This window comes from Coregonus lavaretus, assembly GCF_964263955.1.
Source record: "Coregonus lavaretus genome assembly, chromosome: 5".
Taxonomy (NCBI): Eukaryota; Metazoa; Chordata; class Actinopteri; order Salmoniformes; family Salmonidae; genus Coregonus; species Coregonus lavaretus.
This window is the reverse complement of record NC_139992.1, coordinates 13,168,630-13,194,404: the sequence shown is the minus strand read 5'-3', so window position 1 is coordinate 13,194,404 and position 25,775 is coordinate 13,168,630. Positions and strand designations below refer to the sequence as shown.

The following is a 25,775-nucleotide window of genomic DNA, read 5'->3' as shown; positions in this document are numbered from 1 at the left end:
CATTCTCCCAATCCTCTTCTGGATCATCCAAATGCACTCTAGCAAACTTCAGACGGGCCTGGACATGTACTGGCTTAAGCAGGGGGACACGTCTGGCACTGCAGGATTTGAGTCCCTGGCGGCGTAGTGTGTTACTGATGGTAGGCTTTGTTACTTTGGTCCCAGCTCTCTGCAGGTCATTCACTAGGTCCCCCCGTGTGGTTCTGGGATTTTTGCTCACCGTTCTTGTGATCATTTTGACCCCACGGGGTGAGATCTTGCGTGGAGCCCCAGATCGAGGGAGATTATCAGTGGTCTTGTATGTCTTCCATTTCCTAATAATTGCTCCCACAGTTGATTTCTTCAAACCAAGCTGCTTACCTATTGCAGATTCAGTCTTCCCAGCCTGGTGCAGGTCTACAATTTTGTTTCTGGTGTCCTTTGACAGCTCTTTGGTCTTGGCCATAGTGAAGTTTGGAGTTTGACTGTTTGAGGTTGTGGACAGGTGTCTTTTATGCTGATAACAAGTTCAAACAGGTGCCATTAATACAGGTAACGAGTGGAGGACAGAGGAGCCTCTTAAAGAAGAAGTTACAGGTCTGTGAGAGCCAGAAATCTTGCTTGTTTGTAGGTGACCAAATACGTATTTTCCACCATAATTTGCAAATAAATTCATTAAAAATCCTACAATGTTTTTCAGAATTTTTTTTTCTCAATTTGTCTGTCATAGTTAACGTGTACCTATGATGAAAATTACAGGCCTCTCTCATCTTTTTAAGTGGGAGAACTTGCACAATTGGTGGCTGACTAAATACTTTTTTCCCCCACTGTATTCAATGCTTTGGAAATTATTTTGTACCCTTCTCCTGACTGATATCTTTCAACAATGAGATCCCTCTGATGCCTTGGAAGCTCTCTGTGGACCATGGCTTTTGCTCTGAGATGCAACTAAGAAAATGTCAGGAAAATCCTATTAGAACAGCTTAACTTTATTTGTGATTAATCAGAGTCACTTTAAATGATGGCAGGTGTGTAATGACTTCTATTTAACATGAGTTTGAATGTGATTGGTTAATTCTGAACACAGCCACATCCCCAGTTATAAGAGGCTGTGCACACTTATGCAACCAGGTTATTGTAAGGTTTTCATTTTTCATTTTTCCCCCTCGAAGATTTCAGTTTGTTTTTCAATTGAATTGTTCACGTTATAGGTCACATTAAAGGTGGAAAAAGTTCTGACATTATTTATCTTTGTCTCATTCTTTTACATCACAAAAACCTGGCATTTTAACAGGGGTGTGTAGACTTTTTATATCCACTGTATATTTGAAATGTGTATCTTAAATCATAATTGAGAAATAATTAATTAAAGTTGGAATATTTGTGACATTTTGGCCTTACCCAGACCTCTCATATGATGCTTTACCGCTTGCTCTGTAATATGAGTAGTATTTGATTTCAATAATCCAAATATAAAACTATAAACTAGCAGATAACTTTAATATGCCCATAGAGTATATTATGTTCAACAATATATAGAAAAATTAGCCAAATCAAAAATGGTATATTTGTCAATGTTCATAAATGTACAGTACCAGTCAAAAGTTTGGACACACCTACTCATTCAAGGGATTTTCTTTATTTGTACTATTTTCTACATTGTAGAATAATAATAAAGACATCAAAACTATGAAATAACACATATGGAATCATGTAGTAACCAAAAAAAGTGTTAAACAAATCTAAATATATTTTTTATTTGAGATTCTTCAAATAGCCACCCTTTGCCTTGATGACAGCTTTGCACACTTTTGGCATTCTCTCAACTAGCATCACCTGGAATGCTTTTCCAAAAGTCTTGAAGGAGTTCCCACATATGCTGAGCACTTGTTGGCTGCTTTTCCTTCACTCTGCGGTCCGACTCGTCCCAAACCATCTCAATTGGATTGAGGTCGGGGATTGTGAAGGCCAAGTCATCTGATGCAGCACTCCATCACTCTCCTTCTTGGTCAAATAGCCCTTACAAAGCCTGGAGGTGTATTGGGTCATTGTCCTGTTGAAAAACAAATGATATTCCCATTAAGCCCAAACCAGATGGGATGGTGTATTGCTGAGAAGTGCTGTGGGAGCCATGCTGGTTAAGTGTGCCTTAAATTCTAAATAAATTACATACAGTGTCACCAGCAATGCACCTCCACACCATATCACCTCTTCCTCCATGCTTTACACATGCGAACTACACATGCGGAGATCATCCGTTCACCCACACAGCGTCTCACAAAGACACGGCGGTTGGAACCAAAAATCTCCAATTTGGACTCCAGACCAAAGGACACATTTCCACCGGTTTAATGTCCATTGCTCGTGTTTCTTGGCCCAAGCAAGTATTTTCTTCTTATTGGTGTCCTTTAGTAGTGGTTTCTTAACAGCAATTCGACCATGAAGGCCTGATTCGCACAGTCTCCTCTGAACATTTGATGTTGAGATGTGTCTGTGACTTGAACTCTGAAGCATTTATTTGGGCTGCAATTTCTGAGGCTGGTAACTGTAATGAACGTATCCTCTGCAGCAGAGGTAACTCTGGGTCTTCCATTCTTGTGGTGGTCCTCATGAGAGCCAGTTTCATCATAGCGCTTGATGGTTTTTGCGACTGCACTTGAATAAACTTTCTAAGTTCTTGAAATGTTCCATATTGACTGACCTTCATGTCTTAAAGTAATGATGGACTGTTGTTTCTCTTTGCTTTTTTGAGCTGTTCTTGCCATAATATGGATTTGGTCTTTTACCAAATAGGGCTTTCTTCTGTATACCCCCCCCCCCCCCCCTACCTTGTCACAACACAACTGATTGGCTCAAACTCATTAAGAAGGAAAGAAATTCCACAAATTAACTTTTAAGAAGGCACACCTGTTAATTGAAATGCATTCCAGGTGACTACCTCATGAAGCTGGTTGAGAGAATGCCAAGAGTGTGCAAAGCTGTCATCAAGGCAAAGGGTGGCTATTTGAAGAATCTCAAATATTAAATATATTTTGATTTGTTTAACACTTTTTTGGTTACTACATGATTCCATGTGTTATTTAATAGTTTTGATGTCTTCACTATTATTCTACAATGTAAAAAATTGTATAAAATAAAGAAAAACCCTTGAATGAGTAGGTGTCCAAACTTTAGACTGGTAGTGTATGTAAGAAGTGTGTTTTTTAAATCAAAATACTACTCATTTTACAAAGCTTTGTAGCACCTAAAGATATCATTTCATATAGTCTTAAAGGAGGCCTGGGTGAGGCCAAAATGTTACAAACTACAATTGCAATTACAAAAGTAATTCTCAAATATATGTAAACTCTCCTACCTCTAAAGGATCCTACTATGGATACAATTTCTTGAAAATCCCCCAAATCATGGTATTTCTCTGTTCTAGTTTCGTGAGGAATCTCCCTGCTATAGTATGTAGGCCAAACCAGATGAAAGGCAGCTGTAGCGACTGCCTGGTAGAGATTAGAATGAAAGTTATTTTGTACACAAAGAATCCACATACCAGCATCTGCCGTTGTTTAGTCGTGCCCTCTTTAGTACAGAGAAATAGGCCAATCTGACAGACAGGAACAGAGAGTTCCTAACAGGAACCCGAAGAAACATTGAGACACCGATATTTCTCTGCATTTCATATCAGATCAAAGTAAAAATAATAATATTATGCCATTTAGCAGACGCTTTTATCCAAAGCGACTTACAGTCATGCGTGCATACATTTATTTTTATTTTTTTGTGTATGGGTGGTCCCGGGGATCGAACCCACTACCTTGGCGTTACAAGCGCCGTGCTCTACCAGCTGAGCTACAGAGGACCACAAGTCATATTTTAGTTTGTAATTCTAGTAATTTGTCACCAATAATTGTGTACTTTCTCGACTAGTGACTCTCACTCATCACTACCAAGAGGAAATGAGAGAACAGAAAACAGATAATGACTCTATGGGAACAGAAGTTCCCTTAAATGAAGGTCATGTGGTGGAAACTGAAAATGTAGGCTTAAGTCAGACAGAAAGCTGAATATCTCTGGGTTTTGTATAAGGAACAGAATTGGGATGTTGTGGTTTGGAGGGAGATGACTGGGGACTCGTGATTCATATTTGGGATAATGTATAGAATGAGGTCTCAACAATTATACAAAATAACCTCCACCTTTTCTCTCTGTACTCCCCACCCCAAATCTCTCCCCACCCCACCTCTCACCATTTCACCTCTCCCCTCTCCACCTCTCCCCTCCTGTGCTGTAGGTCTGCGGGCGTCTCTTTTACTGTCAGCCTTCTTCATGGTGCTGGGTGCTGCGCTGCGAAGTGTACCTGTAACAGACCTCCAACTAAGGCGATGGTAACACCCCACACACCCCCTCACAACCAGAGCTGTACTGTATACACTCTTTATAAAACGGGTTGTTTGGAACCTGGCAATACTTTCCCATACAAAATCATGCCCCATATAGGGCTGTGGTGGTCATGACATTTTGTCTGCCAGTTATTGTCATGCGAGAGACATTGTACAGTAACTACCTGTGTTTCTGTCTGAAAGTTGGCTATGTTGCCTTTTATATTTTTGTAATGAACATGTGAACTATGCTAAGATGAGAAAGAATCATGTCCTCACGATAATTGACCGTTAATTAGCATAAACATGTTTAGCATCTCCAGTCCTCCACGCATACAAGCCTCATACAAGCCACTGATGCATGCCTTTGGAACATCTACATTTAAAACAGTCTAATAATAATAATAATCAGGTCTAAAGAAACATTATGATACGTATGAAGAAAATGTATTTCAGAAGAACAGAATATGAGTTGGCCTACTGTATGTTATCTGGCTAAGTACCATGCCATAGGCTGTAGGCTTGTTCATTTAGCAGACAAGATATTCGTATAAGTCCCGTGCCATTATTTTATATTATAAACTGGGTGATTCGAGCCCTGAAAACGGATTGGCTGAAAGTCGTGGTATATCAGACCGTATACCACAACATTTATTTTTACTGCTCTAATCAGGTTGGAAACCAGTTTATCATAGCAATAAGGCACCTCGGGGGATTGTGGTATATTGCCAATATAGCACAGCTAAGGGCTGTATCCAGGCACTCCGTGTTGCGTTGTGCTTAAGAACAGCCCTTAGCTGTGGTTTAGACCACACCCCCTCCAGCCTTATTGCTTAATTATGATTTTATAGTAACAAGAATATAATTGAACTTAGCTGAATAAAATAGAAAGGATATTTTTCCCATTCCAGAGCGAGTGCACATGCATATGAAGTGGCTGTGTTGAGCATAAAAGCGATCATTTGAAACAGGTCCTATACGCTAGATTTAGAGTTATTTGGAAACTTTAGTTGTGAATGATACAAACCTTAGAATGTCTTAGAAATCAAAACATATATGGGCTGCATGATGCGATCATTTGAAACAGGTCATACACGCTAGATTCAGAATTATTTGGCAACTTTAGTTGTGAACGATAGTTGTGAACGATAGAATGTCTTAGAAATCAAAACTTATATGGGCTGCATGATGTGACTATAGGCTATTGATGATTTGAGAAAGTCACAAAAAAAGCTTGCATTCTGTTCCTTGCCTCAGGCTGCACAGCTGTTCTCTCATCAAGTGATCATATTTTCACCCATCAGACTATTCTCAATTTAATCTCATCTTTACTAATATGTCAAATTTATTTTGATTTAGAATGGCCCATTATCAAGTGGGTAGGAACAGGGGCATGGGAAAAATACATGTCATCCGTATGCACTAGAATAGCGAATGGAGGTCACTTTCCAGCCAGTTGCTGGGTAGGATATTTCACTCCAAACATCAACCACTGTTTGAGAAGCATGCAGCCTCGCTGCGCCACAGGTGATATTCCACCCAAACTCTGTATGCCATGGGCTCTCTAACCCTGTTCCTGCATCTACCCAGTGCTTCATTTGGGAAATCAAGTGAAGTCTGTTCAGTAACATCGAAACATATTTAATTAAACTGTTGACAGCCCCTCTCTCTGCACGCTTGAGAGGGGAGGAGATGGAAACGCACAGTGGTAAAATATTCTGTAGCCAAAGGTAATGTGTCACCCAATTAATTATGAAAACATAAAAAATACCCTATTACTAGGCTATTCAAAATTAAATACAAATTCACTATAATTGTAGACTAACTGTAAGCCGCCCTGCACAATCAATGAACCAACAGCATCGCCTAGGCCTATACGGTTCTCTGCCATGTGTACAGTGAGGTAAAAAAGTATTTGATCCCCTGCTGATTTTGTATGTTTGCCCACTGACAAAGACATGATCAGTCTATAATTTTAATGGTAGGTTTATTTGAACAGTGAGAGACAGAATAACAACCAAAAAATCCAGAAAAACGCATGTCAAAAATGTTATAAATTGATTTGCATTTTAATGAGGGAAATAAGTATTTGACCCCTCAGCAAAACATGACTTAGTACTTGGTGGCAAAACCCTTGTTGGCAATCACAGAGGTCAGACGTTTCTTGTAGTTGGCCACCAGGTTTGCACACATCTCAGGAGGGATTTTGTCCCACTCCTCTTTGCAGATCTTCTCCAAGTCATTAAGGTTTCGAGGCTGACGTTTGGCAACTCGAACCTTCAGCTCCCTCCACAGATTTCCTATGGGATTAAGGTCTGGAGACTGGCTAGGCCACTCCAGGACCTTAATGTGCTCTTCTTGAGCCACTCCTTTGTTGCCTTGGCCGTGTGTTTTGGGTCATTGTCATGCTGGAATACCCATCCACGACCCATTTTCAATGCCCTGGCTGAGGGAAGGAGGTTCTCACCCAAGATTTGACGGTACATGGCCCCGACCATCGTCCCTTTGATGCGGTGAAGTTGTCCTGTCCCCTTAGCAGAAAAACACCCCCAAAGCATAATGTTTCCACCTCCATGTTTGACGGTGGGGATGGTGTTCTTGGCAGCATTCCTCCTCCTCCAAACACGGCGAGTTGAGTTGATGCCAAAGAGCTCGATTTTGGTCTCATCTGACCACAACACTTTCACCCAGTTCTCCTCTGAATCATTCAGATGTTCATTGGCAAACTTCAGACGGCCCTGTATATGTGCTTTCTTGAGAAGGGGGACCTTGTCGGCGCTGCAGGATTTCAGTCCTTCACGGCGTAGTGTGTTACCAATTGTTTTCTTGGTGACTATGGTCCTAGCTGCCTTGAGATCATTGACAAGATCCTCCCGTGTAGTTCTGGCTGATTCCTCACCGTTCTCATGATCATTGCAAATCCACGAGGTGAGATCTTGCATGGAGCCCCAGGCCGAGGGAGATTGACAGTTCTTTTGTGTTTCTTCCATTTGCGAATAATCGCACCAACTGTTGTCACCTTCTCACCAAGCTGCTTGGCGATGGTCTTGTAGCCCATTCCAGCCAAGTGTAGGTCTACAATCTTGTCCCTGACATCCTTGGAGAGCTCTTTGGTCTTGGCCATGGTGGAGAGTTTGGAATCTGATTGATTGATTGCTTCTGTGGACAGGTGTCTTTTATACAGGTAACAAGCTGAGATTAGGAGCACTCCCTTTAACACCTGGGAGCCAGAAATCTTTCTGATTGAGAGGGGGTCAAATACTTATTTCCCTCATTAAAATGCAAATCAATTTATAACATTCTTGACATGCGTTTTTCTGGATTTTTTTGTTGTTATTCTGTCTCTCACTGTTCAAATAAACCTACCATTAAAATTATAGACTGATCATTTCTTTGTCAGTGGGCAAACGTACAAAATCAGCAGGGGATCAAATACTTTTTTCCCCCACTGTAGTATGCAGTAGGCTATGTATTGTATAACGGCACAATCATTATTTTAATTTCTTTGGGGCTTGGGCTCATATATAAACCTATGCGTATGCACATGGGTGTTTTGAATTAATCATCACCTTAGAAAGTGCTGTCCATTTCGTTGTGTTAGGCTTTGAAACAGCAGCCACAAGGACCATGTTTTCCACTCCATTTCAACCTGTTGTTGAACTTCCTGCTTCAAATTGATCATCACAGTGAGGTGAGTTTTCAAAGCAGGAGACTGTTTTGATGATAAGTGTTTGATGTGATTTTTTATTTCATTTGCATTGATGTCAGAGTGGTTAGACGGACAATAGAGCGCTGAGTACCAGGCCATTAGGACCAGATGGTCGTTAGCGAGTTGGGTATTACCAACACATGTCCAGAGTGCATAAGAGGAGATTACCGTGACTCAACGGTCACGTGGAATTTGACTGCGGTGTGGCAGTAATACGGTCACTGCAACAGCCCTAGACCTACAACTAAGGCGATGGTAACACCCCCTCACACCCCCTCACACCCAGAGCTGTGCTATACTCTCATTAAAAAACGGGTTGTTTGGAACCTGGCAATGCTTTCCCAAAATCATGCCCCATATATGTATTGGGTTGGAAGATTTTTCCTCTGGAAAAGTCTAATCAAAAGTAGGCTACACAGAATTGTATATATTTATTACAATTACCAATATTGTGAATAGCTATGGTAATTTGCTGGTTTCAGGGTGCCTGGTATTGCTTTTAAATTGCAGTTTTAGGGAGGAAAGAAAATACCCATCTACTCTAACATAGTTTTGATGAATGAAAGCATTTATAAATCGCTAGTTTGCCAGTCGTATTGTTGTGTTGCGGTATTGAACTGTCGTATTGAAATAGTTTCTGCTCTTTTTGAATGCCTCACAATAGCAGAGACCTGGAATGGGATTGAGGCGCACCATTTCCTCCAAGAGATTAGAATTCTATTTAAATAGTTGAATTGTGTTGTTTTCTGTTGCTCTTATCAACTATGGCTTTCATTCACACTTTCCTTACTGTCATCCTGTTTTTTACCGCCTAAAATAAAATAAAAACCTGTCCTTTCTTTCATTGCTATTTTAAAATATAGGCAATATTTCCTCCTCTTTCTAAAACAGTACCAATGTGTTTGAAGGAGGCCCAGACAAGGTTATCTGAATTACTTTGGCGATAAAAGTAGTTTTATGACCTTCTCTATTGTTAATCTGCCACTTATTTCTTATTAGGCTCCACATTGACTTCTATTCGGGTGCTGCATTATTGGTATTTCAATTGAGGAAGGAAATTGTATTCTCTTAAATATAGCACTTTCAGCCACTGAATTTATGGTGTTAGGTTTGCTGATTTGGGGTCCAAAGAACAGATAAAAAAAATGTGTTGTATTCTAACTGCACATTTTCTCTGAGTGTGATTGGATCTGTAAAATGAGGACCATTAGTTCAGTTTATTGCTACATTAATACAGACTAAAAAGACTAAAATAAATATACAAAGATTGGCTCTCATTCTAGGAGGGATACTTAGAAAATTATACTCATGAATGATTCCTTTATTATAGAAAATTATATTCCACTAATTGAAAGTGTTTGCAGAGAAGTATCAACTTTTATATTGTGGTTGCCCCAGGCTTTGTTTGCCTGGTCCCAAATCTGTTTGTGCTGCCAGACAGATCTGGGACCAGACTAAGGCTGCACTTAACTGAAAACAACCTCTTCAGTCCTCCTCACTAGTCTTAATTCTCACTGTAACCTTTATGCTTCAGAGGGCAGCTAAGTATGTAACAACAGAATATGTGTGCGTGCACCCGTACAAGTCTAGAGACCTGCATAAAGCTGACTTAACAGTGTACATGTACTTGACCTGGGGTCATCCATAAGCATTCCAAAATATCTATGCCGTTGGTGTGGACCATTTTACAGTGACTAGGTCTCCTGGCTGAGTAGGGTATATGCTGTTGTACTCCGTCATGTGAGAAATACAGGGTCACGCGCCGAGGCATACGCCATCAAACAAGAGATGCGGTTGTAGTGGAGGGGTGTTTATTGGAGACAGAGATATAATGCAGTCAGTCAGGATGCCAACACAACAGCACTCCTCAGAGTATTCCCTGTGTTGATGTAGTATAACATCTCACCATCCAACTGAAATCCAGACAGCGTTGCTATATGGGGGTGATAAAGTTCCAATACATAAAGGTTTTATACCCATGCTATCCAAAGCACTATCCCTGAGAAGGCTGCCTTGCTCTCTCAGTTAATCACAGTTTCTGGAATAGGGCTGTGGCGGTCACGAAATTTAGTCAGCCAGTGATTGTCAAGCAAATAACTATCGGTCTCACGGTAATTGACTGTTAATTAACATAAACACATTTAGCATCTCCTGGCTTCCACACATAGCCTACAAGCCACGGATGCAGACTTTTGGTCTAATAAATCCATGTAATATAGCCTACACCTTCACAATAAATCCATTATTTATTTTAGACAGGTCTAAAGAAACATAATAATAATAATATGCTATTTAGCAGACGCTTTTATCCAAAGCGACTTACAGTCATGTGCGCATACATTTTTACGTATGGGTGGTCCCGGGGATCGAACTCAATACCCTGGCATTACAAGCGCCATGCTCTATCAATTGAGCTACAGAGGACCAAACATGATATGAAGAAAATGTAGTCTGGTTCAGAAGAACAGAATAGCATACTCTTGAGTTGTCCATATGTTAGGCCCTGATCTGGCTATGCCATATGGCTGTGGGCTACGCTAGTTCATTTAGCAGACAAGATTTACTTAGAATTCCGTGGCATTATTTTATATTATTTTATAGTATGAAGAATACAATTGAACAAAGCTGAATAAAATAGAAAGGATATTTTCTCCAAACGATTGAGGGAGTGCCCACATGCGGCTATTCTGTGTTGAGCGGTTAACAAAGAAATAGGTCCTCCTATATGCTTAATTTAGAGTTATTAATGTGACTTTAGTTGTTCTACCAACGTTGGGCTATATGTTTTGATTTTTAATATATTGTAAGGCTGCATGATGCAACTAATGATGATTTGAAAAAAGTTGCTTGAAAGGTATGAGCTCTGCTTAGTTTTTTGTGCAGGCTGTACACACTCTGACAGTCTCTCATTCACAATTTGAGAAGCACTTGATAATGCCTCGAATTTCCCGGCGGCATCCCCTTTGTGTGGCCACCCTAAAACAATCCATGCCTTTTGCAGCCCTTCTCCTTGAGTCCTGCCTGCTCCGAAGCACCTCTCATCTCACTCACACGGCTCTCCATCATGTGATTGGGTCTTTCTCACAGGCTACAAGTGAAGACAGACACATCGGAGATGCAACTGCGTGCGTAGTTATCCAATTCCGAGGTGCATATTGAAGATATTGGTACCACTGTCCACATTTACTTTTCGTCAGCCAACAAGATGAGTAGGCCTAACGAACAGAAAAAGCACTAGCCTATGTCAATCTACTATCCCCCATAGTACAAAAGTTGACCTATTCTGTGTGAGAAATAAATATTCCAAACATAGTCTGGGACAGTTGTGGGATGCGATAGATCCCAAATTAGTAAAACCACTAGCATCCCAAAAACTTTTTTACGCAATGAGCCTGATGCAACAGATGATAACTTTTAGCTTAAATGTTGATAAACTATTAGGTTATTTCTTCACAAAATAAGCGCAGCAATGTGCACACGGCAGTAGGCTTTAAGCTCGAATGTTCCATTAGCAGGAAAACACCATTATCAATGGTCACAAATGCGATTATGCATGTAATGCTTTTATTATAAAGGTGCATTTTTATGTTGTAAATTATCTTCCCCAAACTTGAAACTCATGCGCTGCCAGTTAGGCTCTACACCCATTGTAAAGCGGATTAATGTGCTTCATTTTAAGAAGTTATTTGGCCATTTTAGTTGTGATACAAACCATATCAAAACATATAGGCCGAAAAAGTCTTAAACTGGGCATCATTCACAAGTGATAATATACAGTCGTGGTCAAAAGTTTTGAGAATGACACAAATATTAATTTTCACAAAGTCTACTGCCTCAGTTTTTATGATGGCAATTTGCATATACTCCAGAATGTTATGAAGAGTGATCAGATGAATTGCAATTAATTGCAAAGTCCCTCTTTGCCATGAAAATGAACTTAATCCCCCCAAAAACATTTCCACTGCATTTCAGCCCTGCCACAAAAGGACCAGCTGACATCATGTCAGTGATTCTCTCGTTAACACAGGTGAGAGTGTTGACAAGGACAAGGCTGGAGATCACTCTGTCATGCTGATTGAGTTAGAATAACAGACTGGAAGCTTTAAAAGGAGGGAGGTGCTTGAAATCCTTGTTCTTCCTCTGTTAACCATGGTTACCTGCAAGGAAAGACGTGCCGACATCATTGCTTTGCACAAAAAGGGCTTCACAGGCAAGGATATTGCTGCTAGTAAGATTGCACCTAAATCAACCATTTATCGGATCATCAAGAACTTCAAGGAGAGAGGTTCAATTGTTGTGAAGAAGGCTTCAGGGCGCCCAAGAAAGTCCAGCAAGCGCCAGAACCGTCTCCTAAAGTTGATTCAGCTGCGGGATCGGGGCACCACCAGTGCAGAGCTTGCTCAGGAATGGCAGCAGGCAGGTGTGAGTGCATCTGCACGCACAGTGAGGCGAAGACTTTTGGAGGATGGCCTGGTGTCAAGAAGGGCAGCGAGGAAGGCACTTCTCTCCAGGAAGAATATCAGGGACAGACTGATATTCTGCAAAAGGTACAGGGATTGGACTGCTGAGGACTGGGGTAAAGTTATTTTCTCTGATGAATTCCCTTTCTGATTGTTTGGGTCATCCGGAAAACACCTTGTCCGGAGAAGACAAGGTGAGCGCTACCATCAGTCCTGTGTCATGCCAACAGTAAAGCATCCTGAGACCATTCATGTGTGGGGTTGCTTCTCAGCCAAGGGAGTGGGCTCACTCACAATTTTGCCTAAGAACACAGCCATGAATAAAGAATGGTACCAACACATCCTCCGAGAGCAACTTCTGCCAACAATCCAAGAACATTTTGGTGACGAGCAATGCCTTTTCCAGCATGATGGAGCACCTTGCCATAAGGCAAAAGTGATAACTAAGTGGCTCGGGGAACAAAACATCGAAATTTTGGGTCCATCGCCAGGAATCTCCCCAGACCTTAATCCCATTGAGAACTTGTGGTCGATCCTCAAGAGGCGGGTGGACAAACAAAAACCCACAAATTCTGACAAACTCCAAGCATTGATTATGCAAGAATGGGCTGCCATCAGTCAGGATGTGGCCCAGAAGTTAATTGACACCATGCCAGGGCGGATTGCAGAGGTCTTGAAAAAGAAGGGTCAACACTGCAAATATTGATTATTTGCATAAACTTAATGTAATTGTCAATAAAAGCCTTTGACACTTATGGAATGCTTGTAATTATACTTCAGTAGACCATAGTAACATCTGACAAAAATATCTAAAAACACTGAAGCAGCAAACTTTGTGAAGACCAATACTTGTGTCATTCTCAAAGCTTTTGACCACGACTGTATAATTCACAAGTGATAGGCTAATATTGTCACCCATCAGACTATACTTGATTTAATCTTGTCTTTACATATACTAAATAATATGTGTGAAATTCGTTTTGATTTAGAATGGACCATTATCATGCACCTGTCTCGAAACCGGGGTAGGGGGAAAAAATACATGCCTTCATGACTCATGACTGCCGGTGTGGCGGTAATACGGTCACCGCAACAGCCCTATTCTGGGATTACATTGTTAAACATCTTTTAAGCTATACGGGACAAACAGTTCAAGACAGGCTCATCAAGCCTAACTCCTGTACTAATTCAGGGTTTGTAGTTGTAGTAGTAGAGTATATAACAGTTGAAATGCCAGTAAAGTGATGCTTTTATGATCAACGTTTGCCTTTTATTGGAAACACAATGGTGATGTAAAAATGAAGACCAAGAGTTCATGTACCGTAGATCATCAGACCTAGCTAGTGGAACACCTCCTTCATACCATGGCAACCAGTGAACCGTGATGTCCAGTGAGCTTTATAGTGCTTGAGAAAGCAGCTTTTGTGTATTTAAACCATAAAGTGGATTTATGAAGTTCCTCTGTGGGCTTTACATTTACCTGACCTTTGGGAGTTAGAGCATATAACCTGAGGTGACCTTTGACTCTTCCTTTGAGCCTTATATGATTCCTTATTATTTTCACTGAACCCTAAAGCTTTATTGTTTAACAGTTTGAGCAGTGCATCAACAGTACACTAAGTGTACAAAACATTAGGAACACCTGCTCTTTCCATGACATAGACTGACCAGGTGAAAGGTATAATCCCTTATTGATGTCACTTGTTAAATCCACTTCAATCAGTGTAGATGAAGGGGAGGAGACAGGTTAAAGAAGGATTTTTAAGCCTTGTGACAATTGAGACATGGATTGTGTATGTGTGCCATTCAGAGGTTGAATGGGCAAGACAAAAAAATTAAGTGCCTTTGAACAGGGTATGGTAGTAGGTGCCAGGTGCACCGGTTTGTGTCAAAAACTGCAATGCTGTTGGGTTTTTCACGCTCAACAGTTTCCCGTGTGTATCAAGAATGGTCCACCACCCAAAGGACATCCAGCCAACTTGAGACAACTGTGGGAAGCATTTACATTTACATTTACATTTTAGTCATTTAGCAGACGCTCTTATCCAGAGCGACTTACAGTTAGTGCATACATTATTTTATCGAACCCACAACCCTGGCGTTGCAAACGCCATGCTCTACCAACTGAGCTACATCCCCTGCCGGCCATTCCCTCCCCTACCCTGGACGACGCTGGGCCAATTGTGCGCCGCCCCATGGGTCTCCCGGTCGCGGCCGGCTACGACAGAGCCTGGATTCGAACCAGGATCTCTAGTGGCACAGCTAGCACTGCGATGCAGTGCCTTAGACCACTGCGCCACTCGGGAGGAAAGGCATTGGAGTCAACATGGGCCAGCATCCCCGTGCAACGCTTTTGGCATCTTGTAGAGTCCATGCCCGACGAATTGAGGCTGTTCCGAGGGCAAAGGGGGGGTGCAACTCAATATTAGGAAGTTGTTCCTTATCTTTTGTACACTCTGAGTATATTATCCCTCCATAAACAGTTCCCAAAGTCACCAGCAGGTGTCACTCATTGCATTGTGAGTGCTTTTGCTGCACACAGGTCTATTAAATCAAATCAAATTTTATTTGTCACATGCTTCGTTAACAACAGGTGTAGACTAACAGTGAAATGCTTACTTACGGGTCCTTTTCCAACAATGCAGAATTAAAGATAATGATGATAAATATGTATAAAAAATAGAAATAGTGACACAAGGAATAAATAAATACACAGTGAATAACAATAACGAGTAAAAATAACATGGCTACATACAGGGAGTAGAAACTAACATGGCTACATACAGGAAGTAGAAAATAACATGGCTACATACAGGAAGTAGAAAATAACATGGCTACACACAGGGAGTACCAGTACCGAGTCGAAGTGCAGGGTGTACGAGGTAATTGAGGTAGCTATGTACATATAGGTAGGGGTAAAGTGACTAGGTAACAGGATAGATAATAGACAGATGTAGCAGCATTGTATGTGGTGAGTGTAAAAATGTGTGTGTGTGGAGTCAATATGCATGTGTGTGCATGTTATGTGTGGGCGTGTGTGTGTGTGTTGGGGTGTCAGTGTAAGTATGTGTGAGTGTGTGTGTGTAGAGTCCAGTATAGAGTCAATGCAGGTAGTCCGGGTAGCCATTTGATTAGCTATTTAGCAGCCTTGTTTAGCAGTCTTATGGCTTGGGGGTAGAAGCTGTTCAGGGTCCTGTTGGTTCCAGACTTGGTGTATCGGTACCACTTGCCGTGCTCTGACAGAGAGTCTATGACTTCGGTGACTGGAGACGTAAAATTTTTTTGGGGCCTTCCTCTGACACCGACTGGTATAGAGGTCCTGGATGGCAGGGAGCTCGGTCCCAGTGATGTACTGGGCCGTACTCACCACCAGTGTTCCCTCAAATATTTTGGGTCACTGAGCAAATTTTAGGTCTTGTGAGTGGAAACTTGAACGTTGTGAGAATTTTCTGCAACTTCCAGCGCGTGTTTACAGTGAACACTGAGGCTGTACCCTTACAGTTTTAGACAGTAGCCAATAGACTATTGTGGCTATTTGAGCATAATGTAGGCCTACCAACAAAACCAATGGAGCAAATCCCATAACATTCACATGGAAATAGCTTTTGATTTCTATGATGTAGCCTACAGTAGCCTATATGTGGGGTTCAGTGCAGGCCAGACTTTTAAAAACGTTTTTACATTATGAAGGGCTTGACATTAATTATAGATTTTATACGTGGTCTGTAACACCATGGGCCAAATAGGGGACTGTACATTGCATCAGGGGCGCAACTATATTTTTAAATTTAAATTTAAATTTTTATCCAGTCAGATAAACACTCCAAACAGCCTACCCAACCGCTCGGAGGTGTCCGCATGGTCCTAAAGCACACCGTTGCCTCTTTTTGTATCACATTTCACTGATAAAACTGGGGGGGACAAAAGTGCAATTTCAGAATGTGGGGGGGAACATGTCCGTAGGTGATTGAAAGACCGCTCGAAGCTGCCTCCCGTCCTTGTTCGGGCAGGCTTCGGCGTTCGTCGTCACCGGCCTTCTAGCCACTGCCGCTCCTCATCTCATCATTCCATTTGTCTTGTCAATTACACACACCTGGTTCATTTCCCCTCATTAGTACATGTATAAGTGTTCCCTCTGCCCCCTTGTCCTTGTGGGTGATTGTTTCATGTGAGATGAGTGTAGCTCGGTGGAGCTACCTGTACTTTGTATTGCCGGGGTATATTTTCCCCGTGTGCCTGTATTTGTTCCAGTGCGCCAGTTTTGCGCAATGGACTGTTGACGCTATCCAGCATAACTGTGTACTACGGAATAAACTCTGTATTCTGTGATTTACCCTCCTGCGCCTGACTCCTTCAAATCACCTATCACAGTGGGCTACCCCAGCCAATAGAATTCTACTCCGTTGCGCTCTGGCTCTGCTACAACAAAATCATAGACTCAATCTTGCAAAGTTAGATTTGTTTTGGTTTGTTGCATTGAAAAGGGGCTGATATAATGTTGATTCGATAACAGAAAAAACTTTCTATATAGTGAAAACTAATGGGGCGAACTCGGTGAAGTTCAATCTCTTGCGTCTCTGCGCGGCCTGGCATTTGTTCTGCGCGGCAGTCCTGGAGGAGGTGCGCGGCAGTCCTGGAGGAGGTGCGCGGCAGTCCTGGAGGAGGTGCGCAGCCGTGCACGCATGCAGCTTAGAGGGAACATTGCTCACCACCCTGCACAGTTAAAGCTCTGAGACATGGGGTTTGTGTTATTGTCAACCCTACTGCTGCTGTGTACGTGTCTCACAGACATACATATGTCATTTACATTTCTCTTTCAAGAGCGTGGGTGCTAGTGTTGTGATGGTGATTTAGATGTAGGTTAGCGTTTTTCATCTTGAATCTTGTTCTGGAGGCAGTTCTGCAGAGTGGTCACTAGCTGGCACAGCCACAAAGTCATTTTTTACAACTTAACCAATTTTGACTTTGCAGCTGGCCTATCTAAGGGGAAATCACTCATGTCTGCCTCCAGGACAAGACTCATGACAATAAATGTCAACCTGTGATTTAGATACAATAAGCCCAATGGTCAGCTGATCTGATTTGCTATAGCACTCTGTGGAGATGAGAGGGAGAGGAGCTGAGAGGGAAGGAGAGGAGCTGAGAGGGAAGGAGAGGAGAGAAGAGGAGAGGACTGGAGGAGAGAAGATAAGCTGAGGAGTTCAAGGGCATCACAGGCAGCGATCAAACGGAGAAGGATGGCTGTTCTGTGATGGAGAAGGATGGTTGCAATTGGCTTGATTTAGGAACAGGAGGGGTACTAGATGTTTCTTTAAAGGAGGGAGAACGATGGGCATCTTTTTTCACCGTACGCTCTGGAGGGTAAACGTTGTTCAGTTTGGAGCTCATTTCTGATAATCAAAGGGAGTGAGTTGTGAGATTGAAACACCTTCCTGTTGTCAGAGCTGTTCTCTAGTCTAGTTCAGGGAAACATACCTAAGGAGAATCTGTGTGTCGGTCAGAATATGTGAAAAGAGGCCAGGGCAGGAGAGCAGGAGGAAAGAAATCATTACAATGGTCACTGATTTAAACAGAGGTCAGAGCAGAGCAGCAGTGATGATAACTCTCGAATCAAAGCAGGTTAAGGTCACTATCTGATGAAAGCCTCTTAATCGTAATTTTTGGCAATTTTTTTTCATGTATTGAAAGCAGTAACTCCCCTCAATGTACTCTGAAGATTTCATGACTCTAGGATCAAGAAAATGTATAAAAAATAGCTTCTGAAGTTTCAAAATGGTATATTATCGGCAAAATATGGCAGTCTTTTCTATTTCTTTTTTCGAGATAAAAGGTTTTCATCAGACAGCGACGTTATGCTCTTCAGTTAGACATGTATACAAATACATAAAACACTGATGAAAAGGTCCCTCTCTCTTAGAGATCTCTTCATTTCTCATTGATTGGACACGCACACACACACACACACACACACACACACACACACACACACACACACACACACACACAGCCATGACCCATTGTGCCAATGATACTGCCATGGCTTCTCTGATTGTTCCGTCCTCTGACATGTTAGATTGGAGCGGGTATCAGGCAGTGGCAGTAGTATTATCTCTGTCACACTATGACAGGTTAGAGACATGAGCATACCGTATATCTAACTGACTGACTCCCTTCCTCACTGGGCTGGCTTGGTCTCAGAGCAAAGAGATTCTCTCTGACAGGGTTCATCAATACACATTAAGTTAATCATCTGTCGCAGAATGACCGCCCTCCCTCCCACCCATCCTCCTCTCTTCCACTCCTCTTCTCCTCCTCCCCCACTCGTCCACGCCCCAGCATCATCAAGCATGAATCGATTAATCCTGCCTTTATCTGAGAATTTGATGAGCAGTCTCATGTCGCCTCCATCTATCTGAAGACCTCTATATTATGTTGATTGCTTCAGTTGAGGCTGAGGTCACATTTCATATGAGGTCACACAGATGGTATTTAGAAGGTATATCCCCAGAGACTGATTTATCGGAATGTTCTCAATCAGAATCCTTCAGATATCCATGCACCAATCTAGTGTGTTAAATCAGATATCATATCTAATGAAAATTAATATCAGTTAGATACAGTACTCTTAGTCTCGTACCGATCACCATTGATTGAGGATTTGGAATTATCCACAGGTCAGTTTTCAGGACGGGATGTCATTGAGTCTAGCAGATGGAACATAGATCTGTGGAACAGTGGGCACCATAAATAATTCCATAATTTTGATAATTCTGTTTGGCTTTAATGGAATTAGTGATCACAGCGCGAGAGGGAGAGAAAGAGAGGGAGAGAGACGGGGGAGTGGGCCGAGATGGAGAGCGAGTGGAGGAGGGAGAGAGACAGGGGAGGATGGTGGAAAGTGGAGGGAGAGGAGAGAGGGAGGGAGAGAGAGAGACCGGAGAGAAGTGAGGGAGACCGTTGTAGTGTAGAAGACAGAGGGAGGGATGGGGGAGCGAGGGAGGGAGGGAGGGGGGAGTTAACAGTTGTTTGAGAAGATCTCAGGAGGAGATATAGGATAAAGACACTTCCATCAATATGTTTTGTCAGCGTTGACAGCTCTGTCATCTGCTATGAGCTGCTCTGGTTTGAACTCTCAAGGCAGATGGCGGCAGACTAACTTGCTAGTTTTTCTCTATCTGGATCCACTTCTCTCTCTTTTTCCAACCTCAATCCTCCTCTCTCTCTCTCTCTCTCTCTCTCAATTTTTCAATTCAATTTCAATTTAAGGGCTTTATTGGCATGGGAAACGTGTGTTATCATTGCCAAAGCAAGTGAAGTAGATAGTAAACAAAAGTGAAATAAACAATAAATATTAACAGTAAACATTACACTCAGAAGTTTCAAAAGAATAAAGACATTTCAAATGTCATATTATGTATATATACAGTGTTGTAACAATGTGCAAATAGTTAAAGTACAAATGGGAAAATAAATAAACATAAATATGGGTTGTATTTACAATGGTGTTTGTTCTTCACTGGTTGCCCTTTTCTTGTGGCAACAGGTCACAAATCTTGCAGCTGTGATGGCACACTGTGGTTTTTCACCCAGTAGATAAGGGAGTTTATCAAAATTGGGTTTGTTTTCGAATTCTTTGTGGATCGCTGTAATCTGAGGGAAATATGTGTCTCTAATATGGTCATACATTTGGCAGGAGGTTAGGAAGTGCAGCTCAGTTTCTCTCTCTCTCTCTCTCTCTCTCTCTCTCTCTCTCTCTCTCTCTCTCTCTCTCTCTCCCATCTCCCTCCCTGCTGTGTGTTCTCAGACAGACAGGGCAGACTGAACCTTGTCTTTACAGAGCTGAGCTCACAGACAATCTATCAACACAGCAGTGTTTTCTTCTCTATGGTTCTCTCTGGCCGCTCAGTGCTCAGACACACTGGGCTGGCTGGGCACAGGGGACTCGGAGTTACTGAACATTAAGGAGGAAATGTGGGACCACTTATTGTATGGTCATAAATCAGAATACCTGGAGAGAGATGTGATATAGTTTTCTATCATTCTGTGTGAAATTAATGAAAAATACTGTGAGCTTCTCACATGTACAAACCATGTACAATGATGTTTCTCTGGAGACACTGTCTGCCTTGTCTGTATGCATGATGTGACATGAATGTTTCATGGTTCTACCTGTCCTCTCCTCTCTGCAGGTTAATACACGGGGGTCAGCTGTTGAATGGTTTGGCCGGGCCAACAATAATGAGCGCTGGACCCCTCCTCTCCACCACATGGTTCGCTCCGGACCAGAGAGCCACGGCCACCGCTGTCGCCTCATTGGTCAGCTATCTGGGGGCGGCATGCTCTTTCATTGTCGGCCCGCTGCTTGTGCCCGCCCCTAACGAAACCACCCGTGTCATGGTGGCTCGAGCTGTCGTCTGGACAGACACCCAGATCAACCACATACAAGACAGGATCCAGCTGGTTTTGTATGCAGGTGCTGATGTTATGTCTTATGTAGCTGTTATAAAGGCTATATGAATGCATACATAAGGGGGCGTGCAGTAAAGTGTTACCCAGATACACAAGACAGGATCCAACTGGTTGTGTATGCAGGCAGGTAGTGCGAAAAATAAAGAAATGCTGTCGCTACCTCACTTTCAAACCAAGGTGCACGAACACTGGTGCAATGAGCATACTGAAGATGAGAAGATATTCAGCACATTGTCCTACCAAGAGTTGCTGAACATCTTCTCATCTTATGTATGTATGTAGGTACTGACAACAGCACAGACAGCCTCTATCAGTTAGTCATCATTACCCTGCAGGAATCAATAGCAGACCATCTCTGGTCTGGATCTAGTCTAGGGAGAGAAATACAATCTGCTCAAAGTCATCTAACTGTCTTTGTCTCATCACACAAATACCAGACTCAAACGTTTCGACAATGTAATATTCAAAACAGAACGGGCTGCCATAAAAAGATGGAGGCTTGGACTGTTTTGCTTAACTGATTTAGAAAATTAAAGCATTTAATGAAATAAAAAAATATTATCCGCCTACAATAATACATTGAGGCTTTGTGTTAACCTAAGGGCGTATTCATATTACATTTCAAAGGACAAAACAGACACATTTTCTGAACCGAGAGCTTTAGAGGTCATAGGGAAATTAATTTCAAGTCAGAAAGCATTTAGAGGGAATTAAAATCCTTGACGTTTTCCTTCTGCTTCTCCACAAGGAGAATAAATTATACACCTCCACACACACACTAAAGAAAAGCAGCAGTCAACCCTTGTGCCAAAGGAAAAGACTGATGTCTTTTTTGGGTTGAAAAAAACAAATGTGAGCTGTGTTGCGCCAGCCAGCCAGTAAAAATGCAGCTGCTGTCTAATCAATCTGCACATTATGACAGGAAAAAGCATGATTTATGATTCTGGTGGTATTTCTTGGGAAATAGACTGTCCGAAAATGCTCTAGCTTTTCCAAGAGAAATGGGTCCGGTTCGGTTTCCCATGCCAAGCCATGCCAGGCCAGTGAAAAGGGTTGGGGGATTTTGTAGCTTGTTTGGAAGGCAGGCTGACAGAGAGAGTATCAGAGCCCTCTACAGTCTCTGTGCCAGCTGAATAATGTAGTCCCAGGCCCATCTCTCTGATAAACTGCTGCTCTCTTAATTGACTACTCTGGACATCTGCAACACAGCAGGTCTGAACTCTGATGTCTTCAGGTTCTGTGCTCTGCTGTCCTGCTCTGTTCCATCTAAAAGTAGGGTGGAATCGGAGACAAATACATGTGGCTCTGGGTGGAATGGTTTTGTTAGTGACACATTGACTGAGTTCAAGTAATTAGCAGGCTAATAATAACCCTTATCTTTGACCTTAAGGTTACACACTTACAGTGGGGGAAAAAAGTATTTAGTCAGCCACCAATTGTGCAAGTTCTCCCACTTAAAAAGATGAGAGAGGCCTGTAATTTTCATCATAGGGACACGTCAACTATGACAGACAAATTGAGAAAAAAAATTCCAGAAAATCACATTGTAGGATTTTTAATGAATTTATTTGCAAATTATGGTGGAAAATAAGTATTTGGTCACCTACAAACAAGCAAGATTTCTGGCTCTCACAGACCTGTAACTTCTTCTTTAAGAGGCTCCTCTGTCCTCCACTCGTTACCTGTATTAATGGCACCTGTTTGAACTTGTTATCAGTATAAAAGACACCTGTCCACAACCTCAAACAGTCACACTCCAAACTCCACTATGGCCAAGACCAAAGAGCTGTCAAAGGACACCAGAAACAAAATTGTAGACCTGCACCAGGCTGGGAAGACTGAATCTGCAATAGGTAAGCAGCTTGGTTTGAAGAAATCAACTGTGGGAGCAATTATTAGGAAATGGAAGACATACAAGACCACTGATAATCTCCCTCGATCTGGGGCTCCACGCAAGATCTCACCCCGTGGGGTCAAAATGATCACAAGAACGGTGAGCAAAAATCCCAGAACCACACGGGGGGACCTAGTGAATGACCTGCAGAGAGATGGGACCAAAGTAACAAAGCCTACCATCAGTAACACACTACGCCGCCAGGGACTCAAATCTTGCAGTGCCAGACGTGTCCCCCTGCTTAAGCCAGTACATGTCCAGGCCCGTCTGAAGTTTGCTAGAGTGCATTTGGATGATCCAGAAGAGGATTGGGAGAATGTCATATGGTCAGATGAAACCAAAATATAACTTTTTGGTAAAAACTCAACTCGTCGTGTTTGGAGGACAAAGAATGCTGAGTTGCATCCAAAGAAAACCATACCTACTGTGAAGCATGGGGGTGGAAACATCATGCTTTGGGGCTGTTTTTCTGCAAAGGGACCAGGACGACTGATCCGTGTAAAGGAAAGAATGAATGGGGCCATGTATCGTGAGATTTTGAGTGAAAACCTCCTTCCATCAGCAAGGGCATTGAAGATGAAACGTGGCTGTGTCTTTCAGCATGACAATGATCCCAAACACACCGCCCGGGAAACGAAGGAGTGGCTTCGTAAGAAGCATTTCAAGGTCCTGGAGTGGCCTAGCCAGTCTCCAGATCTCAACCCCATAGAACATCTTTGGAGGGAGTTGAAAGTCTGTGTTGCCCAGCGACAGCCCCAAAACATCACTGCTCTAGAGGAGATCTGCATGGAGGAATGGGCCAAAATACCAGCAACAGTGTGTGAAAACCTTGTGAAGACTTACAGAAAACGTTTGACCTGTATCATTGCCAACAAAGGGTATATAACAAAGTATTGAGAAACTTTTGTTATTGACCAAATACTTATTTTCCACCATAATTTGCAAATACATTCATTAAAAATTCTACAATGTGATTTTCTGGATTTTTTTTCCTCATTTTGTCTGTCATAGTTGACGTGTACCTATGATGAAAATTACAGGCCTCTCTCATCTTTTTAAGTGGGAGAACTTGCACAATTGGTGGCTGACTAAATACTTTTCCCCCCCACTGTATGTTAATAACCCACTGATCTGTGTTTCTCTTGATCTCTGTGTCCCTCCTGGTATATAGAGTTTGGTATGGTGGCGGTGCTGTTTGCTGCGGTGCTGTTCTACTTCCCCTCCCGGCCCCCCGTGCCCCCCAGTGTAGCCGCTGCCAGCCAGAGACTTCGCTACAGGAGTAGCATCTACAGACTACTGGGGTATGTATTGTCTGGTCGTTTGCCATCATCACACACCAACAATAAAAGCAGGAATTTATATAACTTTACTAACAGGTAATGAATTGCACAGCAATGTAAAAAGCATATTGATGTAGTTTTACAAACCCCCTCTGAATAGACCAGCATGTTGAGAGCACATGTCATGAACCTGAATCAACGGAGTGATCTCCAATTAAGTTGTTATGATGCCTTGAAATGATTTGGCCTTTATCACAGCAGTCATGAAAGGGCATGGGGTTGGTGTATCCTCTCTGTTGCCTCTCAACAGGCCTTTTCCTGTTTTAACTTTCTGTGTGAGTAGTAGTGATAGAGAATCTTAATGAAGGCATCTTGTTTCTCTGCCCCTCACCATCTGTTTGGGCCGCCAGTTAATGTGCATAAAAGACATATCCTCTCTCCCCCTAGATTAATTACACAGCCATAAGGTGCCCCTGGCATTCCCCTGGCATTCCCCTGGCATTCCCCTGGCCATGCTTAATAAATAGATCATCATCATCATCATCTCATCCATCTCGTCCTCTGGAGTCCATGGTCCTATAACATACTGTACTCATACAGCCAGGGTCCTCTGGAGTCCATGGTCCTATAACATACTGTACTCATACAGCCAGAGTCCTCTGGAGTCCATGGTCCTATAACATACTGTACTCATACAGCAAGGGTCCTCTGGAGTCCATGGTCCTATAACATACTGTACTCATACAGCCAGGGTCCTCTGGAGTCCATGGTCCTGTAGCATACTCATACAGCATTCTAAATGCACTGTCCTCCTAACATTGTATCGACACGCGCACACATACATTGAGAGCTGGGGGCAATGGTGCTGTTTCGGCGCTGTGTTTGGATGGGAGCTAGAGCACTCATTGCCATCCGCGGATTCTGTGCCCGCGGTGCGTATCCTGTCTGGTTGTGGTGGAATGGAATGGGCCGAGGACAGCCAGTGACCGGGCGGGTTGGCTGGTTGGCTCTCTGTAACCTACAGTCAGCCCCTCCAGCCAGGCAGATCTCTCGCTCCCTCTTTCTCTCTCTCGCTCTCTCTTTCTCTCACTCGCTCTCTCTTTCTCGCTCTAGTTCTCTCTCTTTCTCTCTCTCGCTCTCTCTCTTTCTCTCTCTAGTTCTTATTGACTCTCACTGATGATAAACAATAACAAACTAAGCTGCTAAGCACAGAGCTTCAAGAGAGGGATAATACCAGTCAAGCTGTCATAAACCCAGTATACACACACACACACACACTTTGTCTGGACGGCCCCATTGGGACTGTAATGCTATCTGGAGTCCCACTGATAAGCAGCCTTCTAGCGGCCAGTCTGAACTGTATCACACTGTAGTAGCATCAGTGGCTATCTGGTTCTACAGAAGGATTGTGGATGGAAGGAAGGGAAAAAGTGGGTCTTGAGTATCTAAGTTCCACTCGTCAAAGAAAGATAGACCTGGGTTAGCAGCAAAATTCTGTTTTCTAAAGTTTGCTAGGTTTTCTAAGCCAGTATCCTAAGCCACCACTTTTGCCCCTTCCTTCCATTTCTGTTGTTGTGCCGGTCAGAGAGAGTTTTGACCGTAATTAATGATGAA

At 42.5% G+C, this 25,775-nt stretch overlaps 1 protein-coding gene across 2 annotated transcripts in view; it reads left to right on the top strand.

Moving 5' to 3' along the window:
- LOC311128995 (solute carrier family 49 member 4 homolog) overlaps window positions 1-25,775 on the top strand; it is an 87,175-nt gene that overhangs the window by 4,661 nt on the left and 56,739 nt on the right. For both annotated transcript variants that reach the window (XM_084161227.1, XM_084161228.1), the window contains exons 2-4: window positions 4,262-4,355; window positions 20,708-20,991; window positions 24,053-24,182. In XM_084161227.1, the coding sequence (XP_084017353.1) occupies window positions 4,262-4,355; window positions 20,708-20,991; window positions 24,053-24,182 (508 nt within the window). The remainder of the gene's footprint in view (window positions 1-4,261; window positions 4,356-20,707; window positions 20,992-24,052; window positions 24,183-25,775) is intronic.